The following is a 24,032-nucleotide window of genomic DNA, read 5'->3' as shown; positions in this document are numbered from 1 at the left end:
GGGCTGTGGCTCAAAGTACAGCGAGGTTACAGCAGAGTTCATTATCTGGAAACTGAAACATGGGCCTGAAACTCTCAGATCCACCCTGTTTACTGGCTGACATGTAAAATAAAACAGCCAAAGCTCAGGATTTTATTCTTACGAAGTGTTTTTACACGTTTAACTACTTCAGAGGAAGTTAAATGTCTTTCATAAACTAAAGCTGGAAGATTTGTTTGCTAATTTTGGACAAACTTCACCTCCTCATAACTAGATGCAAAGCAGCCAGTGAGATCCCAATTTCCCCATAATAACCAACTTCCTTCATAATTTACTTGTAAATTCATTAGATGGCCGCCTGTGAGAGGGTTATTGTGGAAAACAGCCACCCGTCTGGGACCAGCTCAGTTTTAATATATTCAGTGTGTGTCACTGTGTTCAATCATTAACCCAGACCTTGTGTGTGTGTTTCTTTCAGAAAGTGTGCTGGGAGCCAGATCAACCCACCTGGAAACTCAAGACAGGACACATGTATGAACATATGCATTCGGGGATACGCTCAGACTTCAGGGCATGCGTTTGTAGTGAACGTGTTTATTATGTACGTCCTTGCTCCCAGCAGAGCTGCTGCTGCTGCTGCTGGTGGTGATGGGGCGTGTTCAAATCTGAAAATGTTTAACATTCTTATCATTCAGCTGCTTTCGAAAGGCAGAGAGAGAGAGAGACATGTTCAGGCCCAGGCCAAATAATAAGAGATTACGTACAGTCAGTCACTCCTTTGCATTCACAGCGCATTACTCACTCCAGGCTGATGCTGCATCCAGCAGCATGAATTACTCACAGCGCAGTGTCATCCCCAGGGAGGCGCTTTCATTGGAAGGGCAGCAGCTTGGAAACATCTGACACTCTCTTGTGGTCATGTGTGTGTGTTTGTGCTTGTGTGTGTGTGTGTCCAGGTCCCCTCTCGGCGGCGAGGCGAGGGCGGCGTGTTTGTCTTGAGAGGGAGGCAGGGGTTACCGTGGTAACAGACATGCCAAAGCCGGACCTGCTCTGCCTCGTTCAGCTGCTGGACGGCACCATCGAGACCTTCAGAGTCAGCGTACGTAACACGTGGAAACGCGCGCTGATTCCTCCGTGGATGTCAGGTTACACGGTGCTCTGATCCGCCGCGCTGGCACACTCTTCTTCTCTCCTTTTTTATTTTTTTTTTCAACTAATAGTCCACCTCTTCCCACTGTTTGAAGGACACACTCCTCTCCTGCAGCGTGCCGATGCTTATCACACTTTAGAGTAAGGGTGGGCGATGTGGACTTTGATTTTTATCGCAAAATTTAAGGGTGAGGTTGTGATAATGACAAAAATGATGATTTAAAAACATTTATTACTTTTTCTAGGTAACTGTATGGCAATGAAACATTCACAAACACAAATACTGCTCTTGAAAATCACACAGTTAAACATTTAAACATGTTTCAAATTTATATTGATTGATGCTCTTGTGGAACACACAGTAGAGAAAAGTTGGCTTTTCAAACATCTTCAATTGGAACTAATCAAAACAATAAATTTGAATTCTTATTGTGATAATTTTTTCATGATAAACGATACATTAAAAGCCCACCTATACTTTAGAATCATCTAATTTGCAGCATTGCCTCTATAAGACAACCTCTTTCCATCATCCTTATCTGCTCTAACCGGCCAGTTTATTAGGTACATCCTACTGGGATTCGTTCCCTGCTGCGTTTTTCCTTTGTGGTACAGATTCATCAAGGTGTCAGGAATATTGCTCAAGCATTTTTGGTCCATATTGACACAAGAGCATCATGCAATGACCACAGATTGATCGTCTCCACATCCATTTTCAAATTCTTCGTTCCACAGCGTCCCAAAGGCGATTCAGTGAGTACAGCGAACTCATTGTCTTGCTATGGGAAGTTGTTTGAGATTAAGATGAATTTTGCTGGATGATAAATTGTCCCAGAAGTTATTGCGATGAACATTAACATTCTTGTTCTGAGGCCATTTAAAGAAATATGATGGTAATGGCATAATAACGCAAGAATACCCTCTCAAAGATCAATAAACTTTAATTTATAATAAACATTTAACACTGGAGCTGGACGATGTTGTTAATATTCAACATAAATAAACAAAACACCTGAAACAGCAAATAAAATGAATTATAAAGTCTCTATAAACAAAACTAGCTAGCTTAGATCGATGCACCACACAGAAGCATTTTCTCATTCAGTTTTTGGTAGAAAGACACGAGAAAAACAGTCATTCAAATGATTGAGCTTATTGTATTTATCACGTTACTAATTGGTTTATTGCTTATTGCGACCGGTGTATTTGAGATGAGCTGAGGTTTACGACACGTTGCATTAGAAGATGTGTTCATAAAGGGCCTGATATGGTCAGAAACATCACTGAGGCAGCCTGTAGTGTTTAAATAATGACCATTACACTGAGCCTGAATCCTTGATACAAGGCAGAACGGAGCTATATGTTTATGTTTTTTCTGCTGAAATCTCACATTACTATCTGAACTTTGCAAACGAAGTTGAAACTCTTTATTTCAGTTTATTATTGTGTAATTGTGGGGAATCCGCTTGAATTTCAGCCTCAGTTTCCTCTTATCAGCTAAAAGAAATGGCACCTGGTGTGCAGCTCTGCTGCTTCAGCTTTGACTTCAGGAGACGATGTTCCTCATAACTTGATTTTAATAAGTGATTAATTGAATTTCTGCCAACTCCAGCCAGGCTGCTCTTTCTCATCTGACCTCTTTGAATCATTTTCTGTAAACCCAGTAGATCATTGGTGTCAAACTCATTTTCCTTTTGGGCCATATCAAAAATCTGAATGTTCTTAAAGGGCCGGTTGTTCCAGAATATATTGATTAAACCCATTAAGCTGGTAAAATATCAGCAAATAGCTGTTTCAGCATTCAATAAGTGTAATATTGAACATCTTCTCACACTGATCAGTCCATCCAGGACTTTGTGATTGTTTTTGTGTTTTTTTTTTTGCAATCAAAATCACAGATTTTGTGGTGATAATATAGAAATATTTGTAAGAAATTTTTACGATATTTGCTCTAATATATTATATTAAATATGACTTTTTATTAATCGCTGTATCAGTCACAGACATAACTTGACGTCAAGTAAGGCTGACCTAGCAGTCACTTAAACCCAACGTTTTTGGCCAATTTTGAGAAAAAATGTCAGTAAAATCAGAAAATTGTGGGGATTTGTTGATTTTGTGTGAATTCTGCATATTTGTGATAAGCTGGAAGGACTTATTGATGTAAATTGGAGTCTGGAGGGCCACATAAAGACCTACGGCGCACCAGATTTGACCCTCAGGCCTTTAGTTTGACACATGTGCAGTAGATGGTTGGCCCTGAAAATCCCAGTAGCCGAGCAGGTTCTGAAAAACACAGACCAGATCTTCTGGCACCAACACTTAAATCCCCTTTCGTTCCCGTTCTGACGCTCAATCTAAGGTTCAGCACCAAGTCTAAATACACTGAGCTGCTGCCATGTGATTTACTGATTCATTACTTGTGTGACTAAGCAGATGAACATGTGCAACTAATGAAGTGGTAACTACCAGAGCAAGCTTTGTAGGGGTGCACAGTATTAGGAAAACATGCAGTGATAGTGATATCTGTTGTGATAAATATACAATTATCAGAGAGGAAATGTATCACACTTTAAACATAGCTGCCCACTTAGAGTACTTACTTATAATTATTGTTATAAAGTGTGAGAAGGACCTAAATCTCCATATTTTGTTCCTTTTCGTAAAGAAAACAGCATGCAGGGGGTTCTGTTACTGCATAAACGGGAGTCTGTTGTGTTTTCTGCAGTCAGAATATTGTGTTTGCTGTATTTTACATTGAACAAGGTCACCCTGACATGAGAGTCTTCTTCCTGTAACAGAGTCTGAGGAAAGACAAGATGTGGATGTAGATGAGCTGTGGGTTATCTCTCAGAGCGACGAATGAAACAGCTATTACAGTAAAGCAATTTGCTCCTTATGGCCATTTGGAAACCAGATTTCAGCCTGGATGTGTGTCATCTACTTACTTCCTTTTATTCTCTAAATGTAATAATTGTGTCAATTTATATCAGTTCAGTCTTAATTCAACTTCTCTGTCTGTTCATGCTGCATCAGAGCCCTGTAAATCTCACTGCAGGGTTCAGAGCAAAGAGGAAGTCAACAAGTTTGAAAAAAAAAACAAACTAAGATAAATTCAAGATAAATAAACTGCAGGTTCATTTCGGTTCTTTTAAGTGCCAATAGATTAAAAGAAAATCGTCCAGCTGAGACGTAGGCTGTGACAGCAGAGGGGAAAGTCCCTTCATTTTCCTTTTATCTAAAACCTTAACAACAGAAATGAAATTAAAGTTCTTTAGCTTAATGCCAAAGTAAATATTCTACACTTTGTATTTGGGCACCACTTGCTTGTTTATTTCAGATATATTCACATTCATACAGGAGGTAGAGAAAAGTATTAACTTGTTTGATTCTTTTATTTGTAGCTTTCTTTACACATCATCAATATAAACATAAAAGCAGTATTTCTTTCGCAAGAAGATGCATAAAATATGCAAACACAGTTTCTTTCAGTCAACAAAAAAGCAAGGTCAGACTCATCAATAAATGATGTTTTATCCAAATTTCCTGGTTTCTTTCAAATAAGGAAAGCAAAACAAAAGAGCTGTTGAATGTTATTTATCAGATGAAAAATAGTCTGGATAGTAAAGGTTGCTGATCAAAAACACAGGAGTTAGTCAGAAATAAAAACAGATCCTGCTTCACGTATCATTTCCATCTCAAATTATTATTTCTTGCATATTATTATGCAGTAATAAGTTGGAGAACTCGATTTTCTGAGGAGAAAGCATGATGCTTAAACCAGAAGGGTTTTCAGGCTGTGGGGCCTCAGAGAGGTTTTAACAGGGTGCAGCTTCAGATCACTGAACAGCAACAGTGCAGTTTACACCATCGTGCAAGCATCTTGAGTCATTCCTCACTTCTTCATGCCAGACTTTCTTGCTTTCTGAAGGTCTTCGGAGGCTTTTCTCTGGACCGTTTTATTTATTTGCAGTGCCTCACCAGTTATAAGTATTTCCTTTCTTTTTTTCTAGCTAAGCTGTTTAAATCTTGCTATTTTATTCATTTTACCTACTAAACACAAGAAATGAGCCAGAATTGTGACTACACATGAGGTGAAACTAGCCTGTGAACCAGATCAGACCTTCAATAAACCAAAGTTTAAAATCTTGGGGAAAAATGTATAGTCTTCCCAAACTTTAATGTGGTTTCCTAAAATGACTTACCTCTTGTTTTACTTTTAAAAACGAAATCTGGTTTCTCAGAATACACATTGCATCCTTAAGATGTATTGGAGTGTATTCCCTAAGAGGTTTTATGAGAAATGAAGTGAAAATTATTTTTCTAGGTATGCCTGAAGGCGGTGAAAAAAAAAAAATCAAATTTGGAGAAATAAAGTGCCTTTCAAAAAGTATTCACAGCCCATACAACTTCAAATTTTCTTCCTTTTTTTTTTTTTTTTTTAAAGTGATCGAACAACACATAGTAGAAAAGAAAACTTGCCAAGAACAAAACCTTTTAGAGGCTCAAAAAGACTTTAAACTGAGACTTTTTTCACATTTCAGCAGGACAACAACCTCAAACATACAGCCAGAGCTACAGTGGTGGTGTTAGAATGGTCTAGTCAAAGTTAAAAGGCCCACTGCTTACATTGACTTTATCAAATTGGGCTGATCTTGAGATGTTTCGTATCAAATAATGGCCAAACATTTCAGTCTCCAGATGTGTAGAGTTTGTAGAGCAAGCATTAAGCATCATAAATGATGTATGTGAGAATGTGGCTGTTCTTATTTTTTTTCTGCCAGTTGTTTGTTGATTCTTGCGTTGTGTGTGAATTGTGAGACAGTTATTTTTTGTTTTTGGGCATGTGCACCGACTGATGGCACCCTTTGAATTTCGTTGTCCTGACAATAAATGACAATAAAGATTTATCTTATCTTATCTTATCTTAGAGATTTACACCAAAAGACCTGCAGCTGTACTTACTGAGAAAGATGCTTGTACAAGTATTAATAAGTATTAACTCAGACGAATACAAATACACACCACAGATTTCAGATCTTAATTAAAATACTTGAAACCATGTAACTTTTTCCTTTCACTTTAAATTTATGCACCACTTTTTGTTGGTCTGTCACATAAAATCCAAGTAAATTAATTAAGTTTTGTGTTTTTAGTCATACAAAATGTGAGAAGTTTGAAGTTTGTATACAAACTCCTTCTTGGCAGAAAACTCTTCCTTGTTGTTGTCAAGAACCTGCAGAACTTCAGTCTAACATTTTACTAGTGTGCACAAAATGAGCAACCAGGAAGTCTGGCTGACTTTTGACGCCAGTTTGCTGTTTCCATCTTTCAGAAGCAGGATGAAGGCTTGGTTCTGTTGGACCTGGTATTCAACCACCTGGGCCTGCAGGAGAAGCAGCTCTTCAGTCTTCAGATCAGAGAGTCGAGCACCGCCATCGCCTCCATCACAGCCAACACGCTGTCTCCTGTGAGCTCACACTTCATCTGCCGCGCATTTACTCTTAAGTTTGTAATGTGTTTCTCCGACTGGTTGCAGCTGATGATAACCGTGGGGCGTGTTTACATAAATGTTATTTGTTATAGCCTCAGATAGCTATTATGGCTGATGAATGTTTTTCTTCTTGCAGCGATGGGTAGAGCCAGAGAAGCCCTTCAAGAAGCAGATAAAAGGTATCTTTTTTTGTTGGTGAATGTTCTGTAGTATCCACATTTAAATGCCAAAACAAGAAGGAGTTCAACAGAAAACAGGGTTGTAGTTGTGGTTAAATATAGACACAGGAATGTTTTTAAACAATTTGATCATTTCTGCAGGTCTTGCCTCCCCCTTTTATCTGACCTTCAGAGTGCGGTTCTTCATCTCTGATCCCAACTCTCTGCAGCATGAGCAGACCAGGTCAGTACTTCTCTATCATGATAATCCAGCTCCATGTCACTGTGAACTGATTATTAACATTTTACATCAATCAAACTGTTTTGTTCACATCTTGATGGGAAACTTCCAGGCTTCTCATAAATATAACTGATTGAAAAGTTGTTGAAACTGCTGAAGCTTCAGTATTTAGCAAGTAAACCTTGTCAGCAATGAATATTCAGGTTTTTGGTACTATGAATACTCAAATAAGTATGACTGTTTCCTTTTAAAAGTCAAACATTTCTTCAGATTTTAAAAGTAAAAACGGTACAATAAGGGTCCAAACTGGTATGACAGATGGCTTTTTCTAAATTTTGTCCATTCTTCCAGAACAAGATTTAAATTGCTGTCAGATCAGATGTTTTAGAGTCGCCATCCATTCTCGCTTTGGTGTTTTTCCATGTAGGGTGTGTCGTTTTCCTCCTAAATTTGCAGGTTTGTTTAGCTGAATTCACTCTTTCTTATTTTAGTGAATTGTTCCCTTTGCCTCCAGCTCTTACACCAGCCTGAGGCATTACTGAAAAACTCAGATTGTGGGTTTATGAAGTTCAGACATTTTTTTTTAAACATATCTGCACACTTTTATTTCTACGTCATGCGTCAGTTTAAAGGGTTCGTCGGAAAAGCCTGCAACAGGCTTTGCTTTCTGATTTGTTTGAGATTCTACGCTAAATGTTTCTTTATGAAGCCTTGATATACTGCTCTTTTTTTAAACGGGTTTAGCTTTTACCTTTGAGCTTTCCCAGCTTCATTGTTTCACACTTTTTCTGTTTACTATTTCCTGATTTATGTCTCAACTTCTGTTTTTGGCTTTTTATATCCTGAAGCGTTTTGTTTTTCTTTGTGAGCATCAGTTTTTATCCTCTGATGGTTGGACAGCTGCATCATTTGATGTTTGTGCCAAAACTGTGCAAACCACACTCCTAAGAAGCTAATCAGGGCGTTTGATGAATTTTAATTAAAATGCTTGGATCCCAAGGGCGATGGCATAAAACAGAAATAAAATAAAGTGCCACTTTAAAATTAAGAGAAATGAATGAACATTTGGGGTCATATTTTACCATTTTAACGACTTATGGCACATTTCCAATTGGGGGATTTTTTCCAGGAATAGTTTTCTGGAGACTCATTTAAACGATTGAAATTACAGTAAGGATGGAGATTCTTATTATTGCTGTTGTTATTCTACTTTGATTATTTGAGTAGTGTGAAAACAAACTCTAATTGAAAAAATAGTTTTTGAATTTTATTGTAAAATTATTTGTTTATTCAATTCATACAGAAAGGAGGAAAATAATTGTGTTATTTATTGTTAAAGGTAACAGGAACCAGTTAGTATCAGCAGGTCAAACCTTTACAAAGTGGAAGATCAGAAATCAGCCATAATTTCTCTGATTTGTGCATTTGTATTTACAAATTTCCTTGATATTTGTATGTTTTAATGTTCATTTCAGATTGTAGCCACTGTGAAAATATCAGAAGTTGTAACTGTAAAGCACCAGGTAATAATCCAGATCAGAGCTCCTGTTTATCTCTGTTCTCTGCCTCCAATGTAGTAGCATAAATGTAGTAAAGGCTGAATGTTTTTACTCATGTTTTAGAATATTACTGCTGTAATTAAATCATAAATTAATGACTTGTCTGCCTCTGTTCCTGCCAGAGAGGTTGCTGTCTTCTCTGCTGTATGAAGATCAGATTTAGACGACAAAATGTTGTTGCAAACATGAACTAGTTTGCTATTCCAATTGCCAGTTATTCCAGTTGTGCAGCTGGTAGTGAACCAGGTAGCAGGTTATAGTGCACTCACTGGTTTCATTACTTTTCTGTCTGAGTGTCTGCAATGGGAAAATATACATCAACTGGAGAATAAGGGTTGGAGTGCTGAGACTTTATTTTCACTTTTGGTATGTTTTCGTTTTGTTGGGAAACTAAAATGTGTTTCCTTTCAGAGTACCCTGATTGTTTTGTTGACAAACTATTTCCATTGAAATTCTTGTTGTAACTGAGGCATTTTATCAGAGCCACAAACAATTTCTCCCTGGAGATATTAAAAGTGTGTAGAAAACATCCATTACTTTCTGTCAATACTCGTCTAAACATTTCAGTGTGGTTGTGTCCTCTGAACGCTGAGCTGCTGGTGTGTCTAACAAACACCAGCATGTGAAAGAGAGGCTTTTTCAGGGTATGGAAAGCAGGCGTGGGTTGATAAAGTTCCTCTTTTGTCGCCCCTGCAGGCACCTGTACTTCCTCCAGATCAGGAGCGACATCAGGGAAGGACGGTCAGTTGTCCCGCTTCACATTGAGCGCCTCCTCCGTTCTTCCTCCTTCTCCTTCTCCTCCTCCTCCTCCTCCTCGGTGCTCAGTATTTGTTTAGCTGTGGATCTTGTGATGTGTAATCACGGTGTCTGATTGCAGGTTGCAGTGCCCGCTGAGTGCAGCTGTAGTGCTGGCTTCTTATGCTGTGCAGTGTGAGTCTCGTGTCTCCTCTAAAAGAGAAAATAAAATGATTAATGAGGCAATGATATCTGCCTGAGTAATTACTCCTGGGAGGCTTCTCTCAGCGCTTTTATTTAGCAGCTTTCTTACACTAGTGAGACGTTGGGATACACAGGTGTGTGCAGGTGGGGTTTTATGTCTCCCTGTGGGTGCTTAGTGTTTGTTTCCATCACCTGCAGCGGAGATGGGGGATCACTGTCCATCCAGACAGCCGGGGTACCTCTCAAAATGCCACTTCATTCCCGAACAGGATGAAGACTTTTTGTCTAAAGTGGAAGACCTGCATCCGCAGCACAAGTGAGTTTGGTGCCTGTAGTTGAAAAGAACGGCAGGTTTGTTGCATGATTCCTGTTGCTGGATGTGACTGCGTGTGTGTTCCTAGGGGGCTTAAGCAGAGCGAGGCGGAGCTGTGTTTTCTCAACACTGCACGGACGCTGGAGCTGTATGGAGTGGAGCTGCATGCTGCCACAGTAATGCTGTTACTTTAAATATGCTATAGCTTAGAAAGCACACCTTCTTGTTTTCTTAAGTTAATCAATAAGAGGAGGGTTTTCCTGTTTAAGATTTATCGCCAAAGCTCCACCAGTTAAACAAAAACATTTGGTTTATCATCCAAGAACTTTGGCACTTAAATGGAAACTCCTTGAATTAGTCAACAACAATTAAAACTGAAGTTAAAGCAATTTTTAATCCCAATATGACCCATCCTGCTGTCTCTCAGGACACCAACAATACGCCTCTAATGGTGGGTTTGGCCTCCAGTGGTGTTGCAATGTTCTGCAATATGATTTGCTCCAGTTTCTTCCCCTGGTGAGTAACGCTGCCGCTCAACATTCAGCTTGTTTTTGCATTTCCTTCAAGTAAATTTAACACTTTCATGCAGGGGGAACATCATCAAGATATCTTATAAGAGGAGACGCTTCATTGTTCACCTAAAACGTAAACATGTGAGTCTCTGGCTTCTTGAAAACGTTTCTGCTGATTCACAGATACGATCAGAATCAATGGAGTTGTTTCTGTGTGTTAAAAATCCATTGTTCATGTGTAGAAAATGGAGTTTGTGGTTTCTACATAGTTTGTTAAAAGTTCTGACTTATTTCAGGTTTGAATAAGTTTGAAAAATTACAAAAATTGACAAATATTTGTATTTATAGTCTTTATTCCCCAACATGTAGGGATAAAGATCTGTCTGTCCTCCAGACATCCATCTTTTTGTCCATTTATCCATCCACTTATTTATTCATTTATTCATTATACGGCTGCCGCTAACAAATATTTTAACAATTGATTATTCTGATGATCACCCGGATAAAAAATTGGCACATTTGACTGATTTTTCATTTCACATAAGCTTTTTTTATACAATATGAGAAGTGCATTAAAAGATAAAAATAAATAATTTTATTATTTTGTTAAACAAGAAAATAACCATTCGATTGGTTAAAATGCAATAACACAACATTCCTTTGCATTTGAACCAAGTAAAGTTAACACTGTGACACTTGAGGAGTTTTGGCTTGAATATATTATATCGTGAATGCAAAATGTTTATTTACTTTTGTACTGTTTGTTACGGCTTTGAATATATTATTTTTTTAAGCAAATGTCCTGTTTCTGAACCTGAAAAACACGTTGAACCATGTTGTCTTTTATTTGCAGCAAACTTATCTTCTGTTGCAAAACAGAGACGATGTGAAAAGACCCTTAACTCTTTGAGTTGCAGGGGGAAACCCAAGACTGTGAGGTGTCTCTAAACCTGCCCTGCCCCAAGACGTGTAAGAACTTATGGCGGTCCTGTGTGGATCACCACTCCTTCTTCTCATCCAGCCGGACTGCCAAGAGCCCCAAATACAACAACAGCACAGTTAAGGGCTACAAGCAGCTCATAACGCAGCACCTGGGCCTGAGCAACAGTAAAACTGAGGAGTGAGCTTTCGATTTATCCCACATATTTGCTTGTTTTTCACTTGAAATCTGCTGCTTTCTAAACATTTGACTCTGTCATGGCAGAGGTCCAGTGTGCCAGAAGGTCGTAGGGGGGATGGTGTGGAACCCGGTTCTGCGGAGGTCTATTTCGTCAGAGCATCTCGAGACCAAGAGTCTGCCCTCCAGATCGCCGCCATCAACCCCCAACTGGTAAAACTGCCGCTATTAACTGCAGCAAAGATTTTCTCTAAAATAAAAATAAACAAAAAAGCTCAAGCTACACATCCGATTTGTTGCTGCGGCAGGAGAAGTCCCCGAGTTCGCCATGAGATCAGAAAGCCTCGTCCGTCATCGGTGGAGCTCAGCACGGACCTGAAAGACATGTCAGAGGGGGAGGATGTCTTCTACACGTACAGGGCCTCTGTGGGCAGCAGCAAGGACAGCGAAGGAGACGCATCGCCTCATCAGTCAGTACCACAGGAGCCCATGTTCCTGTGTTCACGTCTTTATTGGGATTTTATGTCCTAGACTCCACAAGCTCAGGATGCTTTTAAGGATGCACCGATTGCCGATCACCGATCTTTAAAAAGCCTGTCTTGCCGATTCTGATTCTGCCTGATAACAATTTTTGTTTGTCTGAAATGTTGCTGAATATCGCAAGAAAGTTGCTGAGTTGGCAACAGTGAGGCGACTATTGCTTTTTGCAAATGTGCAGACATGACCTGGTTGCTGAGGTCAATAAGATCCATGGATAAGACCGGCTTCACATTTCGGTATAGGCCGATAGCCGATCCCCCAAAATGAAGGAAATCGGCCGGTTTCTATTCATTTCTAAATGAAAATATAAGAAAAGGCAGATTTACATTTGTTTTCACTCTTCTGTTCACTCTTCTGGTCGCTTTGACTAAATAAATTGGTCAAAGCGACCAATCACTGCAGAATTCACTTAATTAGTAAATGGGAGTCCACCATTACGTAATTTAATATTTATATCAATATTACACAGCTTTCCTCTGAAGATGTAAGAGAACATTAGTGAACAAACAGCATGATGAAAACCAAGGAACGCTTCAGACATGCTAAAGAAGTTGTTCTGGTCAGATCAGATCAGATCAACTAAAGTTTATTAATCTACATGCAAAACTTGTGTGATGGAAAAACTGCACTCTTATCTCACCATCCCCACTGAGAAACATGGTGCTGGCAGCATCATGCTGTGGAGATGCTTTTGTTCTGCAGAGGCAGTGAAGCTGGTCAGATACACAAACTTATTTTGTAATTTTTAAAAATATATATCCTGCTTAGTTCCTTGGATTGGAGTACACTATTTTTGATAACTGTGCAGTATTTTATGTTCTAGTCCTTACTGTACAGTATGTTTTTAGTCTTGATTTTTATATATTATATACTTTCTGTGAACCTACATGCCTATTCTGAATAGCTAAAATCATGTGTTTGTAATGGCCCAGTCAAAGTCCAGGCAAAATTCTGCTGAGAATCTGTAGAAAAATAGAGATATTTCCATTCACAGATGCCTTCAATCTGACTGATCTTGGATTATTTTGTAAAAAAAAAAATGTAGACAGACCCCTAAAGACTAGCAGCAGTAACTTCTCACCATTTTTTTCTTCAGATTTTATGAGTGAAATACCATGTTTTATTTTCCTCTATGTTCACATTTATGCTCTATTTAGTGTCAATCTATAACATAAAGTAACAAAAAAATACATAGAGGAAACATAAGAAATTGTTCAGGGGATAGGTGTTTTTTTTCAAAGCACTGAAGTTAAAATCAGCTGACCTGTAATGAACCATGTAGCCGCAGAGTCATTGTCAATATTTTATGTCTTCCAGCTTTTCTGGTCCTAACAGTCAAGGATCTGGTGAGGGTTTGGTGCAGACTGAAGACAGCATCGGGGAAGAAGACAGCCCGTTCCACAACAACAAGGTTTTTCTTTTTCACCTCAGCACTTTCTGATTACTGCGTTTCGAGTCACTCTCTGCATATTCATGACAAGCTCTTCGTGCAGGATGCTCTTGGTGATGGCGACCTGATGCTGATATGCATCACTCCAGACCACGAGGGGAAATTTGGCTTTAATGTGAAAGTATGTCTCTGTCCTCCTTGCGCGGTGCATATAAATTTTTTATGATTATTTGTTCCTCTGATGAAATTGTTGAACTCCCCTCAGGGAGGAGTGGATCAGAAGATGCCTCTGTCCATATCTCACGTTAAACCGGACTCCCCGGTAAGAACAGACTGAAATAATTATGTTTTTGAAGCTTCGTTAAAAAATCAGTGGACAAATAGTAGCATATGGTTTTTATTGTAGGTTGTATTATATATATTTTTGCAAAAATACCACAAAACGAGATATTTTTTGGAAAGTCTTTAAAGTTTCCCCTTCGTATGGATTGGAAAAGTTATAAAACCATTCAGACTCAAACCACATCGTACTCAGATTGTGTCCAACTGGAGGAAATTCTAGGCCATTGTTGCTCTCCTCAGGAGTCTCTGGCCAGCAAAGATCACTGCTGTGCAATTTGCTGCAAGGTCAAAGAATAATCCAGGATTACGTCTAAGAAACTAAAGAGCTCTCTCACATTCTGTAGTGTTAATGTTTGGGTCTACAATCAGCAAAACGCCGAACAACAACTTTGTGTGTGAAAGTGGTAGAAGATGAAAGCAACGGCGCTACGGGGGAAATAATGTTGCCCTTTCTTTAGCTTGTCTAAAATGTTTGTCCATACACAGAAAAGATTTTGTAGACTTAAGTCTTTCGTAAGAGTCGATATGGATTACTGATTTTTGTTTTGTTTGTTTTAAATCTTTTCTGTTTCATCCACAGTTTTTACTCTACGCCGTTATTTATTTTTAAGCAGCTATGACACACAGAGGCCAAACCTTAAACTGCTGTTGCTCTACAGGTTGTTGCTAGGTAACCACAAGTTGCCCAGCAAGTTGTTGCTAGGTAACCAAAGAGTGAGTGAGTTAATTGGTTAACGCCACCATCCTTTTCTTCAGCTACCCGAGAGATGTTGAGCGACTAAAGTATATTCTCTGCCTTTATCCCCCAGAATGCCGTGCGGTTCTGGATCAGAGTTCAGTGGACAGCTTGCTATTAGCATAAAATTACTCCTTTTCTGTTGTAAAAGGCAACACGTTTAATGTAAAACATTAGAGCACCGGCTCTGAATTCACCAAAACCTTTATCAGAAAGACAATCTCACTGTTGGGGTTTTAAACCAATATTTTGAAAAAGTGAACATGATATTTAGAAAACCTGTCCATTATTCCAGAAGAAACATTAAGAAAAGACCTGAATGAGAAGTTGATGACAGGAATACTGGGTTGTTTTTTTGTTTTTTGTTTTCTGGAAACATCTGATAGCTGTAATTGCAAAGAAAAGTTTCTGTTACCAAATCAAAGTTTTGTTTTTCTGATTTATTTATGTTATGGAATAAAATACAAATTAATTACTTAAAAATCACACAATTTGAATTTCTGGATTTCTGTTTTCTATCACTCACAGTTGAAATAACCAATGATAAAAATTAAGTATTTCTATAGTCTTTGTAAATGGGAAAACCTGCAAAATCAGCAGCATATTAAGTCCTTGTTTTTCCCACTGTATATGACATCTAATGGTTGTTAATATAATCCTGTGACCCAAGACCTGTACTAAACTGGCATGTTTTCTATTCCTGCCCATTTTGAAGAGTGGCTAAGAGAAATTGCCATCTGTCAGGTCATAGTTCTAGCCCAAGTAAACAGAAAGTTACTGACGAAACAAAAGAAGTATGGTCAGCTTAAAAAAAGTCAACAGCAAAAAAAGTTTAATTTATTTAATGGGAATTGATGACTGTTGATTTTTCTTAACCTGAGATGATCCTTTAAATTAAAATTATGACAATTAATTTAAAAAATAAGCTTATTTGTTCTTTTGGAGGCAAATTATGCCTCTAAAGTCATTTCTTGTCTGCTACCTTAAATTTGATTTAAAGCTTGTGTGTTGTTTCTTTTAGGCCGGTCGATCTGAACCCAGACTGCAGGAGGGCGATCTGGTCCTGCTCATCAACGGTCGGGACATTTCCGAACACACACACGACCAGGTCGTCATGTACATCCGAGCCAGCCGAGAGTCGCACTCCAGGCAGCTGGCTCTGCTCATAAGACGTAAAGGTGTGTAAATGTGAGAGGAAAGTGCTGAGATGGAAAGAGAAATGCAAATGACTGCTGCTCACAGCCTTGGACTGTCCTCGTGATCCAGGTTCGGGCCGGGTCATGCCTCAGCTGCAACTGTCTTTCGCCGCCCTCTCGCTCACCATCCCAGCACAGGAAAACAAGCCTCAGTCCCCGGGTCAGCTGGAGCGGGTCACCACGTTGGAGGAATCCATGAAGCAGCTAGAGAGAGGGATACAGTCTGGCACGCTGTCCTTCCATTTTGAGGTACTTTTTTGTTATATAGAAGTGTTTTAAGTAGAGATGCACTGGTTTTTTTGTTGTGGCTAAGATCTACATCTCATCCCCTTATATTCTTACGTATTAAGACCTATAATTCTTCCCTGAACATGTTAGGATATGTCTATGGACTACAAAACATGATGATCACATTTTTTGCACAAAATCATTCTTAAATCATCTCAATCTGGTCAGTTCTGCCTATTTTGAGCTCCTTTTAGGGCGTCTTGTCACTTTAAATGAAAATAAGCTGCTGCTGGACACGTTCCCCAACTCAACGTTTACACTCTCACATAAAAATAGCTGCAAACATATGCACAAGTATGTGTCGTACATCTTTGAAGAGCAAAAGCAGAGCTTCCTGCACAACCAGTAAGAATGCAGCAAGTTGTTTCTGAATATTCATTCAACACCAACAGCAGATATTGTACAGCACATGCAACGGTAAAATCAGCTGAACATATGTGCTGGAGCTTCTTGGGTTGCTAGGTGACAGACTGAGCTTGACTGGGGTTGCTAGGTTACGGCGTAGTGCCCTTCAGTTGTGACTTAAGAATTTTCCACACACTAAAAATCATTAACCTATTGCCAAAAATTCCTGTGTGTTTTGTTTTAAACAACTTTAATAGAAGTTAAGAAAAGGTTCAAAAAGTGGATTTCTAAATGCAGCATATGTTCCTTGCTCAAAATAACGAGAGTACTTTACTCTTATCAGCCTTCCTGTTATCTGATGAAAGGCTTGCTCTCTCTCAGCCATCATGTCTACAGTCTTGATATGCCGTACAAAAGCTTCTTTTTAAATCGCTTCTTACATCTCTGGGCTTAATCTGACTTCATTTTGAACATCTCAAGCATGTCAGGGCCAATCAAACAAAAAATCAGCTGATTTATCTGAGCATCTCTACTTTTAAATGCTGCTTTTAGGACAGATGTTGGCCCTAATCTTCAGCTGGATCCTGTTCATAAAATCAGCGATGACCTTAAATGTTTCTAATTCCTGTGTGTGTATTTTTCTGTGTGTATTTACATGCATGTTTGCGTGTGTTTGCATGCTTGTAATTCCTAGAATTTATACAAGAGGAAGCCTGGTCTGTCCCTAAGCTGTGCACGGCAACCTGAGAACCAGGAAAAGAACCGCTACAGAGACGTCTTGCCTTGTAAGTGCTCCTTGCTGTGTCTGCATGCCTGTTTGCTTTCGCTCGTCCCCTGCTGTGCCCGGATCCCGCATGTTAGGCTTTGAGAAATTTAATTTTGACAGCTCTGTTCTGACCCTCACCAGCTGCTGCCCTTCTCTGCTTTCAGACGACGACACCCGAGTGGTGCTGCTGCTGGGGAAGGAAGACTACATCAATGCCAGCCACATCACGGTGAACATCACTCACCTGAAACTGCCTCCCGTCTCTTTTAGTGTAAACTCATCCTGTTCATCTTGTGTGTGTGTGTGTGTGTCTCTTAGGTGGCACCCCCTGAGTCTGGAGTGTGTTTACGTTACATTGCAGCTCAAGGTCCACTTCCACAGACCTGCACTCACTTTTGGCAAACTGTATGGGAGCAACAGACGCACACCATCATCATGCTTACAACTCTAACAGAGAGGGGACGGGTACAACATGCTTTCTTTTAGTTTTTATGAGCCACCGTTTTGCAGAAACGTCTTAAAATTATGCAACTGAATATCAGCGACGCATTAACATGGCAATTAGCGCAGCACAACTGGCAAATTATTACATGCTGTGTCAGGTTTAATTTTGATTACAGTGATTAGAGGGGGTTCAGTGGTGAAGTTTGCACACAGCAATGATCCGATGGCTCAGTTGTGAGTAATTACAGGGATTCACGCTGTAAAGAATGGCTGAACGCGAGCGTGAGCCAGATGCCGATGAGATAAATAATCCGACGCAGAGGAAGAACAAGAGCGTGCCTCTGTCCCGGCTTTCTTGTTGCTTAGAAACCAGATGTTCTCATTAATTGATCATTGTGTCTGAATCTCATCAAGTGTCTGGGAGTTTCCCCTCACTGCATGCACCTACGTACATATGCGTCGACGCTGAGCTCTCCACTTGTTGCCGCTGATGAATTGCTTTTGTCTGCTGGCCGCCCTGTGGATCAGAGCAGGCTGTCTGAATATGAGCTTGATTTCCTTAGAGTGGAGGAAAGCTGCTCAGCTGCAAACTGTTTCCTGACATGTTACTCATGTCCAGGGTTGGATAGTAACTGGTTACATTTACTCAGTTACATTTACTTGAGTAACTTTTTGGAAATAATTTTCTTTTAGGAGTATTTTTTCTGTACTGTACTTTTCACTTTTACTTGAGTAATTTTGTTATTAAGTATCGCTAGTCTTACTTGAGTAAAATATCTGGATGCTTTACACACTCTGAGTAACTTCATTTAATGAAGAACAAGTTTGTTTTAACCAAAAAACAGCTGACTAAATGTGCTGGAGCTCCATTTGGGTTGCCAGGTGATGAGCTGAGCTCGGGTAGGGTTGCTAGGTAACAGCGCAGTGTGGTCTAACAACCGGGAGGTTTTCAAAATGGCTAAAAACATTGACTTTTTGCCAAAAAAATGGCAATAAGTGATTATTTTTAAGAGTTTGGGGTTTTTTTAAGACGCAATTCAGACTAAAATGGAAAAATAAAAATGTGCAAAATGTGATTTTTATTTTCCCCCGTTTTAAAGTTTTATAAGTTTTATATTGAAAGAAATTGATTTAGGAAATAAAATATGTTGCCTGATATTATTATTTTGTAATTGTTATTTATATTATTTTTATTTTTGTCCTTAAAATACCAACTTTTTTTCATAACTTCATATTTTGGTCTGTCTGGTGTAATTATTAAATATTAAATGACTGATTTTTGACCAGTTGTTGATACTTGGATACCCTTTTTACTCTCACTTAAGTAATTTCTCAGATGCACTCGCTTTTTACTTACAAGTAAAAATATGATGATGAAGTAGTACTACTCTTACTTGAGTACATTTTTTTGGCTACTCATGCCAGGACTAACGCAGTACGTTGGTGATGTCATATGTGTTGCAGACCAAGTGCCACCAGTACTGGCCGCATCCGCCGGAGGTGAAGGATTACGGCCACTTGTCGGTGAAGTGTCACTCAGAGGAGTGCAACCTGGCGTACGTGACGAGGCAGTTCACTCTGAGGCACAAAAAGGTAAACCTGATGATGGAGCTGAGACGAGCAGCTGCACTGCATCCTGAGGGTTTTTATACCTCTTGATTTGTTCAGGTAGAATATTTTAAAGCCTGATTGCCTGTAGGGAAATTATGATGTGGAGCAATGTTTTTCAGTTTATAGGTCAAATTATAAACTGAAAATTTTCTGACAAATAATCAATGAAGTGCCAGTGCTGAGTGAGAGCAATTTGGATGAGTTTTTTTTCCTTCCTTTGAGGCTTTTTTTGTATGAATAATCAATGAAACAGTTGTCAGCTGCAGCCCTGGTTGCACACCTGCCTTCATGTCCATGCACATTTTCCCTTGGTATGTTGCAGCGGCGTGTAGCATGTTCACTCCATATGTCACATAACAGAGCTCGCTGCGGGCTGCGGCCTCTCCTGGCACGCTGTCATTTCCGCGTGGGTGTTGCTGCCTGTGCGTTGTTAGCGTGTTCACCTAATTTTCCACCCCTCTGCCTCCTTATGGGTGGAATCGGGCAGGATTTTTTTTAGGAACGCAAAAAGACCTGATTGTATCAGGATAGATGATCAGATTAAAGGTGCTAGCTTCCACATCAGCCTCCATGCCGAACAGGTAAATAAACAGATTACACCCAAGGAGGCATGAAATATGAACGCTCACACACATGCATACACAGATACCGCTGTGTGGGTCCATCTGCTCCTCTGGCGGAGCGAATTAATCCCTGCATGGAGTCTCAGGCCACATGCCTATTAAAAACACCAAAGTCAGCCGTTTTCCTTCCCAGTCTTCCTTTGTTTTTTGCTGCGGTCTTTCCCTCTATCCTCTGTTTACATTGCTTCCTAATCTGACTTACTGATCACATGGTTGTTGACCTGGACTGTTTCCGCCTCACTGGGGTGACATTTTCCAAAGGTTACACATTCATCATGCAAGATTATTGTCGCGCAATATTCCAATTGTCTTTCATTTGTATTTTTATTGTAACATCCAGTTAGCAGAAGAGTTTTCAGTCACACACCTGCAGTACGTCGCGTGGCCGGACCACGGCGTACCCGACGACCCCTCGGACTTCCTGCTCTTCATCAGCTCGGTGAGGGAGAGGAGGAAAGCCACAGAGCCGCTGATGGTACACTGCAGGTAACACACGAGGCTGCGGTTTAGTCAGACTTTCTCCTCTGGCACCTGTGAACTGTACCCAATGTTTTGCTTTCAATCATCTTCTCAGTGCTGGGATTGGGCGGACAGGTGTCCTGATCACCATGGAGACGGCGCTGGGCCTCATAGACGCGGGTCGGCCAATTTTTCCGCTGGACATTGTGAAAACACTAAGAGACCAGCGAGCCATGATGGTTCAGACCACGGTATAGAGATTAAAAACAAAAGACTTGCTTGTTAAACGACACTGTTGCTACTTGGCTCATTAATTTCTCTATTATGCTGCATGATGATCACCCCAAGCTGTCTTGTTTCCTACTGCTTTTTAATGCACGATTTATTTATAGGAAGTGTCAAACTCATCAACTTGTATTAAAAATACCCTCACAGTAATCCAGGTTTTATTTTAATACACTTCCTTGTAAAACTATTCCCACCCCTTGGCTCTTTCACAGTTTGTCTTGTTACAGCCACAACCATTAGTGAATTTTATGATTCATAGATCATAATTGTGATGTGGAAGGTAAAGATTTCCTCTGCTAAATATATGAAATGTGTGGCCTGCATTTCTGTTCAGCTTGCTTGAGTAACTACATTTCATTAGCTGAGCCACATTTCAACGCTACTAAAGCTGGAAGTCTTTATTTTTTCTAATTCTTCACAATTCTAGGAAAAATACAATTCTGATTTTATTGTTGAATATTGCAAAATTGATGCATGCATTAGACCTCCAAATATTGCATCCATGCAGCTCTTTATGATTAGAATATTGTGATTTTAATTGTCATTTCATGCATACCTGAATATCGGTTTTCAAATCAGATTCTGTATTTAGGTCTGGACTTTGATTGGACCATTTTAACACCTCAAAATGATTTCATCTTGACCATTAATACCCTTAGTTATTCATAATAATTATTCTGGCTTTCTCTTTACAGTGGACGAAAACAAATGCATGCCGCACGTTTCAGATTAAAGTTAAAGCCAGATATCCTCTTATTCCACTTCCCAGTTATTCACTTCTTTGTGTTGGTTTGTCACAAAAAACAAAATGTATTGATGGTGGTGGTACATGAGTACTAAAAGCCAGGAGTACATTTTAAGCGAATGCCTATCATTTAGATATAACATTTTAGTTAGAAAATAGTTATTTTTACTTTTGAGTCAGTTAAAACACCCATGTCACAGGAATAGTGAGAGTAAAAATGAATTTCATCACGTTTTCTTTCTACTTCTGCTGAGATCTCGATTTCTTTGGAAAAAAAACCTCATCTTTGTGGTTTAATAAAGAATTCCTGGAAGAGTGAAAATTTAGTTGCACACTCAAGGTTTTTCTGAAAAACACCTTCAGCACTTTTCAAAGAAGCAGGAGTAAAAAAAAATCCTGCTTGTCCCTGACTCTCATTAATTCCCAGACTGCTCTGGTGTTATGGTCATGATGAGAGGCTTTAGTCGAGTGTTGGAGGCAGGAAGCCAGGCTCTGTACACCTCAGTGAGGGACAGGAGAGTGTTACTCATGCTGGGAAAATTGCAGCTTGTTCCTTTTGGCTCGGCAGCTACCACCATCACCCATATTGTGAAAAAGACCCACAGAGCTTCATCCTCTGATGTGCTGATGAAGACTTCCTCAGGTTCTCCCTTACGTTTTTGTGTATCCGTAATAAAAACATGCACAGTCAGAGGACATTTATCTCTGTTTATATTAAGAGTGAAAACATGCCATACACAATTATTGGAACCCATTAAAAAAAGATAAATATATGCCTTTTTGGCAGTTTCATAATATCCCACTAAAGTAATCCTGCGAGTCTCTAATGGCGAGATTTTCAGAATTTGTTTTTCTGCCTTTACAGGCGGTGGTGTCAAAATAAACTTAAAGTGCACCAAGGTTTTCTTTAAAATATTATGGCATTTCAAAGAGCTCAGGATTTTGTGCCCTCTTACAAAATGCTCAGGGTGTTTAAACAACAAACAGGCCCGCAGCATCACAAATCCTCCACCGTGTTTGGCATGTTTGACTATAACCACACCTGGAGTGTTTCGTAACTTTAATCCCATCCTGTAAAAGTACCAGTGGAGGTTGGAACCTATTTACATTTGTGATTCTAGGAAATAAACATTGTTTTTAAAGATGGCTCCAGTTTAGTTCCCTCCTCCACCGATGCACATTGATACGACACCAATGCTGACATTTCATATCCCTGTATTTAAAATGCAACATGTGCTGGGCGGGGGATTTTAGGAATGATTTTGACAGATAAACGTCCATAAAAATTATCTTCTTTTTTTTAAAAAGAATTCTCTGAAATTATAAGCTGGTCAGTCCTGGGAAGATTCACTCCTGTCCAATGTTTTGTCTCACTGTACAGTAGTTCTCTGGAGCCTGGAAGCCTTAGAAAAGACTTTGTAACCTTTTTCCAGACAGAAATATTATAGATTTTGTTTCTAATGTGTTTTTTTGATATCTTAAGGTCAAAGGAGATTTTGAAATGTCGAGTTTGTTTGTAGATCCCCTGAAGTAGTGACAAGTTAAATATCCAAACATCCATCAAAGGATGGATATGAATATTTAGATTTAATGATTTTTCAGATCCACTTTTTCTGCTGTTATTAAACAGTTGGACATGTTGACATTACATTTGTTAAAAACCCCTTTTGGTCTTTTTTTTCCCATTTCATTATTAATTCCCTTTTAGCACATTTAGGTATTTTCACACACATCAACTAATGTTGAACAACCGAGTTTTTGTGAAGGTTTGCAAATACACCAGGCTTTTAAACTTATTTGAAGCACACAAAAAAAAATCAATGATCATACGACATTTCGTGAGATTTATTGACCATTCTTCCAACTTCTCATATTATGCCGTTTCTTCCCGTTTAGTGTCAGTTCCAGTTCGTGTGTGAAGCCGTTCTTCGAGTCTACAAAGAGAAAGAGGAGAAATCCAAAGCACCGTAATCCGGATCGACGATGGGACCAAACCAGACGCGCTGCTCTGCCTCTGTTAACAGGAGGGACTTCTGCAGAGATCCAGCAGATTAAACTCTGCCAGGCTTATGGCGCTAGAACACGCACTGGATAATGAGAGTGTAACAAGCTTCAGAGCACAGCTGTCTGTGACGAGAGGGAGAAACAGAGAGTACGAATATTAAACATAGTTGGCCTTAGATTATGCTAAAAGGTACAGTAAGCTTATAGAGGCTGTGGTCTCCATAGAGACTGATGTAGGACTGACGTGAGCTGCTAATTTCTGTTCAAGAGGCGTCTCAGGAGGGACATTTCCACTTGTTAAGCTACATGTGCCTTAGACTGAAGCTTCCCAATCAATGAGTCCATCAAGGGTGGCAGAGGCCAAGTCAGACGGTTGTGATGTGTAGTTTATCTCCGACTCCTGAGATGAGGAGCAGCGCTGACTTCAGATGGCTGCAGCAGGTATCAGGTCAAGGAGGGAGCAGAGCTGTTTCGTGACTGCCAGAGGATCACCAGATTTACTGTTCATCACTTTTTAAATTATTCAAACTCTAAATAAACTCACTGATTTATACAGATGGTTCTGCTTCGTCATTTCCTCCATTTGGAAAATGGGAACTCTAACCAAAGCGTGGTGGTGTCCTTATGCGGCATTATGACAGTGAAAGCATCATAAATAAGCTCAAAGTATCGAGATGTGATCAGATATTAGATTAAAAAGCTATTATAAAATGAAATGCTGGTTTCAGAACTGTAGTGTCCTTGTAGCTGCATAATAATCATACCAGTTTGGATTAATTATACATATTTAAGAG

The 24,032-nt window shown here is 39.5% G+C and overlaps 1 protein-coding gene across 1 annotated transcript; it reads left to right on the top strand.

Moving 5' to 3' along the window:
* Positions 1–487: 487 nt before the first annotated feature.
* ptpn3 (protein tyrosine phosphatase, non-receptor type 3) lies at positions 488–23,796 on the top strand. The gene is made up of 26 exons (XM_023330772.1): positions 488–580; positions 936–1,078; positions 6,464–6,598; positions 6,759–6,801; positions 6,943–7,024; positions 9,277–9,321; positions 9,458–9,510; positions 9,718–9,835; positions 9,921–10,008; positions 10,260–10,348; positions 10,422–10,485; positions 11,262–11,464; positions 11,549–11,674; positions 11,770–11,931; positions 13,319–13,412; positions 13,495–13,572; positions 13,657–13,713; positions 15,491–15,647; positions 15,736–15,914; positions 16,993–17,083; positions 17,229–17,293; positions 17,383–17,529; positions 18,973–19,101; positions 20,083–20,228; positions 20,317–20,452; positions 23,131–23,796. The coding sequence occupies exons 2-26, from the start codon at positions 1,010–1,012 to the stop codon at positions 23,203–23,205; spliced, it is 2,631 nt and encodes an 876-aa protein (XP_023186540.1). The 5' UTR covers positions 488–580; positions 936–1,009; the 3' UTR covers positions 23,206–23,796.
* Positions 23,797–24,032: the final 236 nt, after the last annotated feature.

The sequence above is a fragment of the Xiphophorus maculatus genome, chromosome 3, assembly GCF_002775205.1.
Source record: "Xiphophorus maculatus strain JP 163 A chromosome 3, X_maculatus-5.0-male, whole genome shotgun sequence".
Classification (NCBI taxonomy): Eukaryota; Metazoa; Chordata; class Actinopteri; order Cyprinodontiformes; family Poeciliidae; genus Xiphophorus; species Xiphophorus maculatus.
Note: the sequence above shows the minus strand (reverse complement) of the source record. Positions and strands in the feature narration are given on the sequence as shown.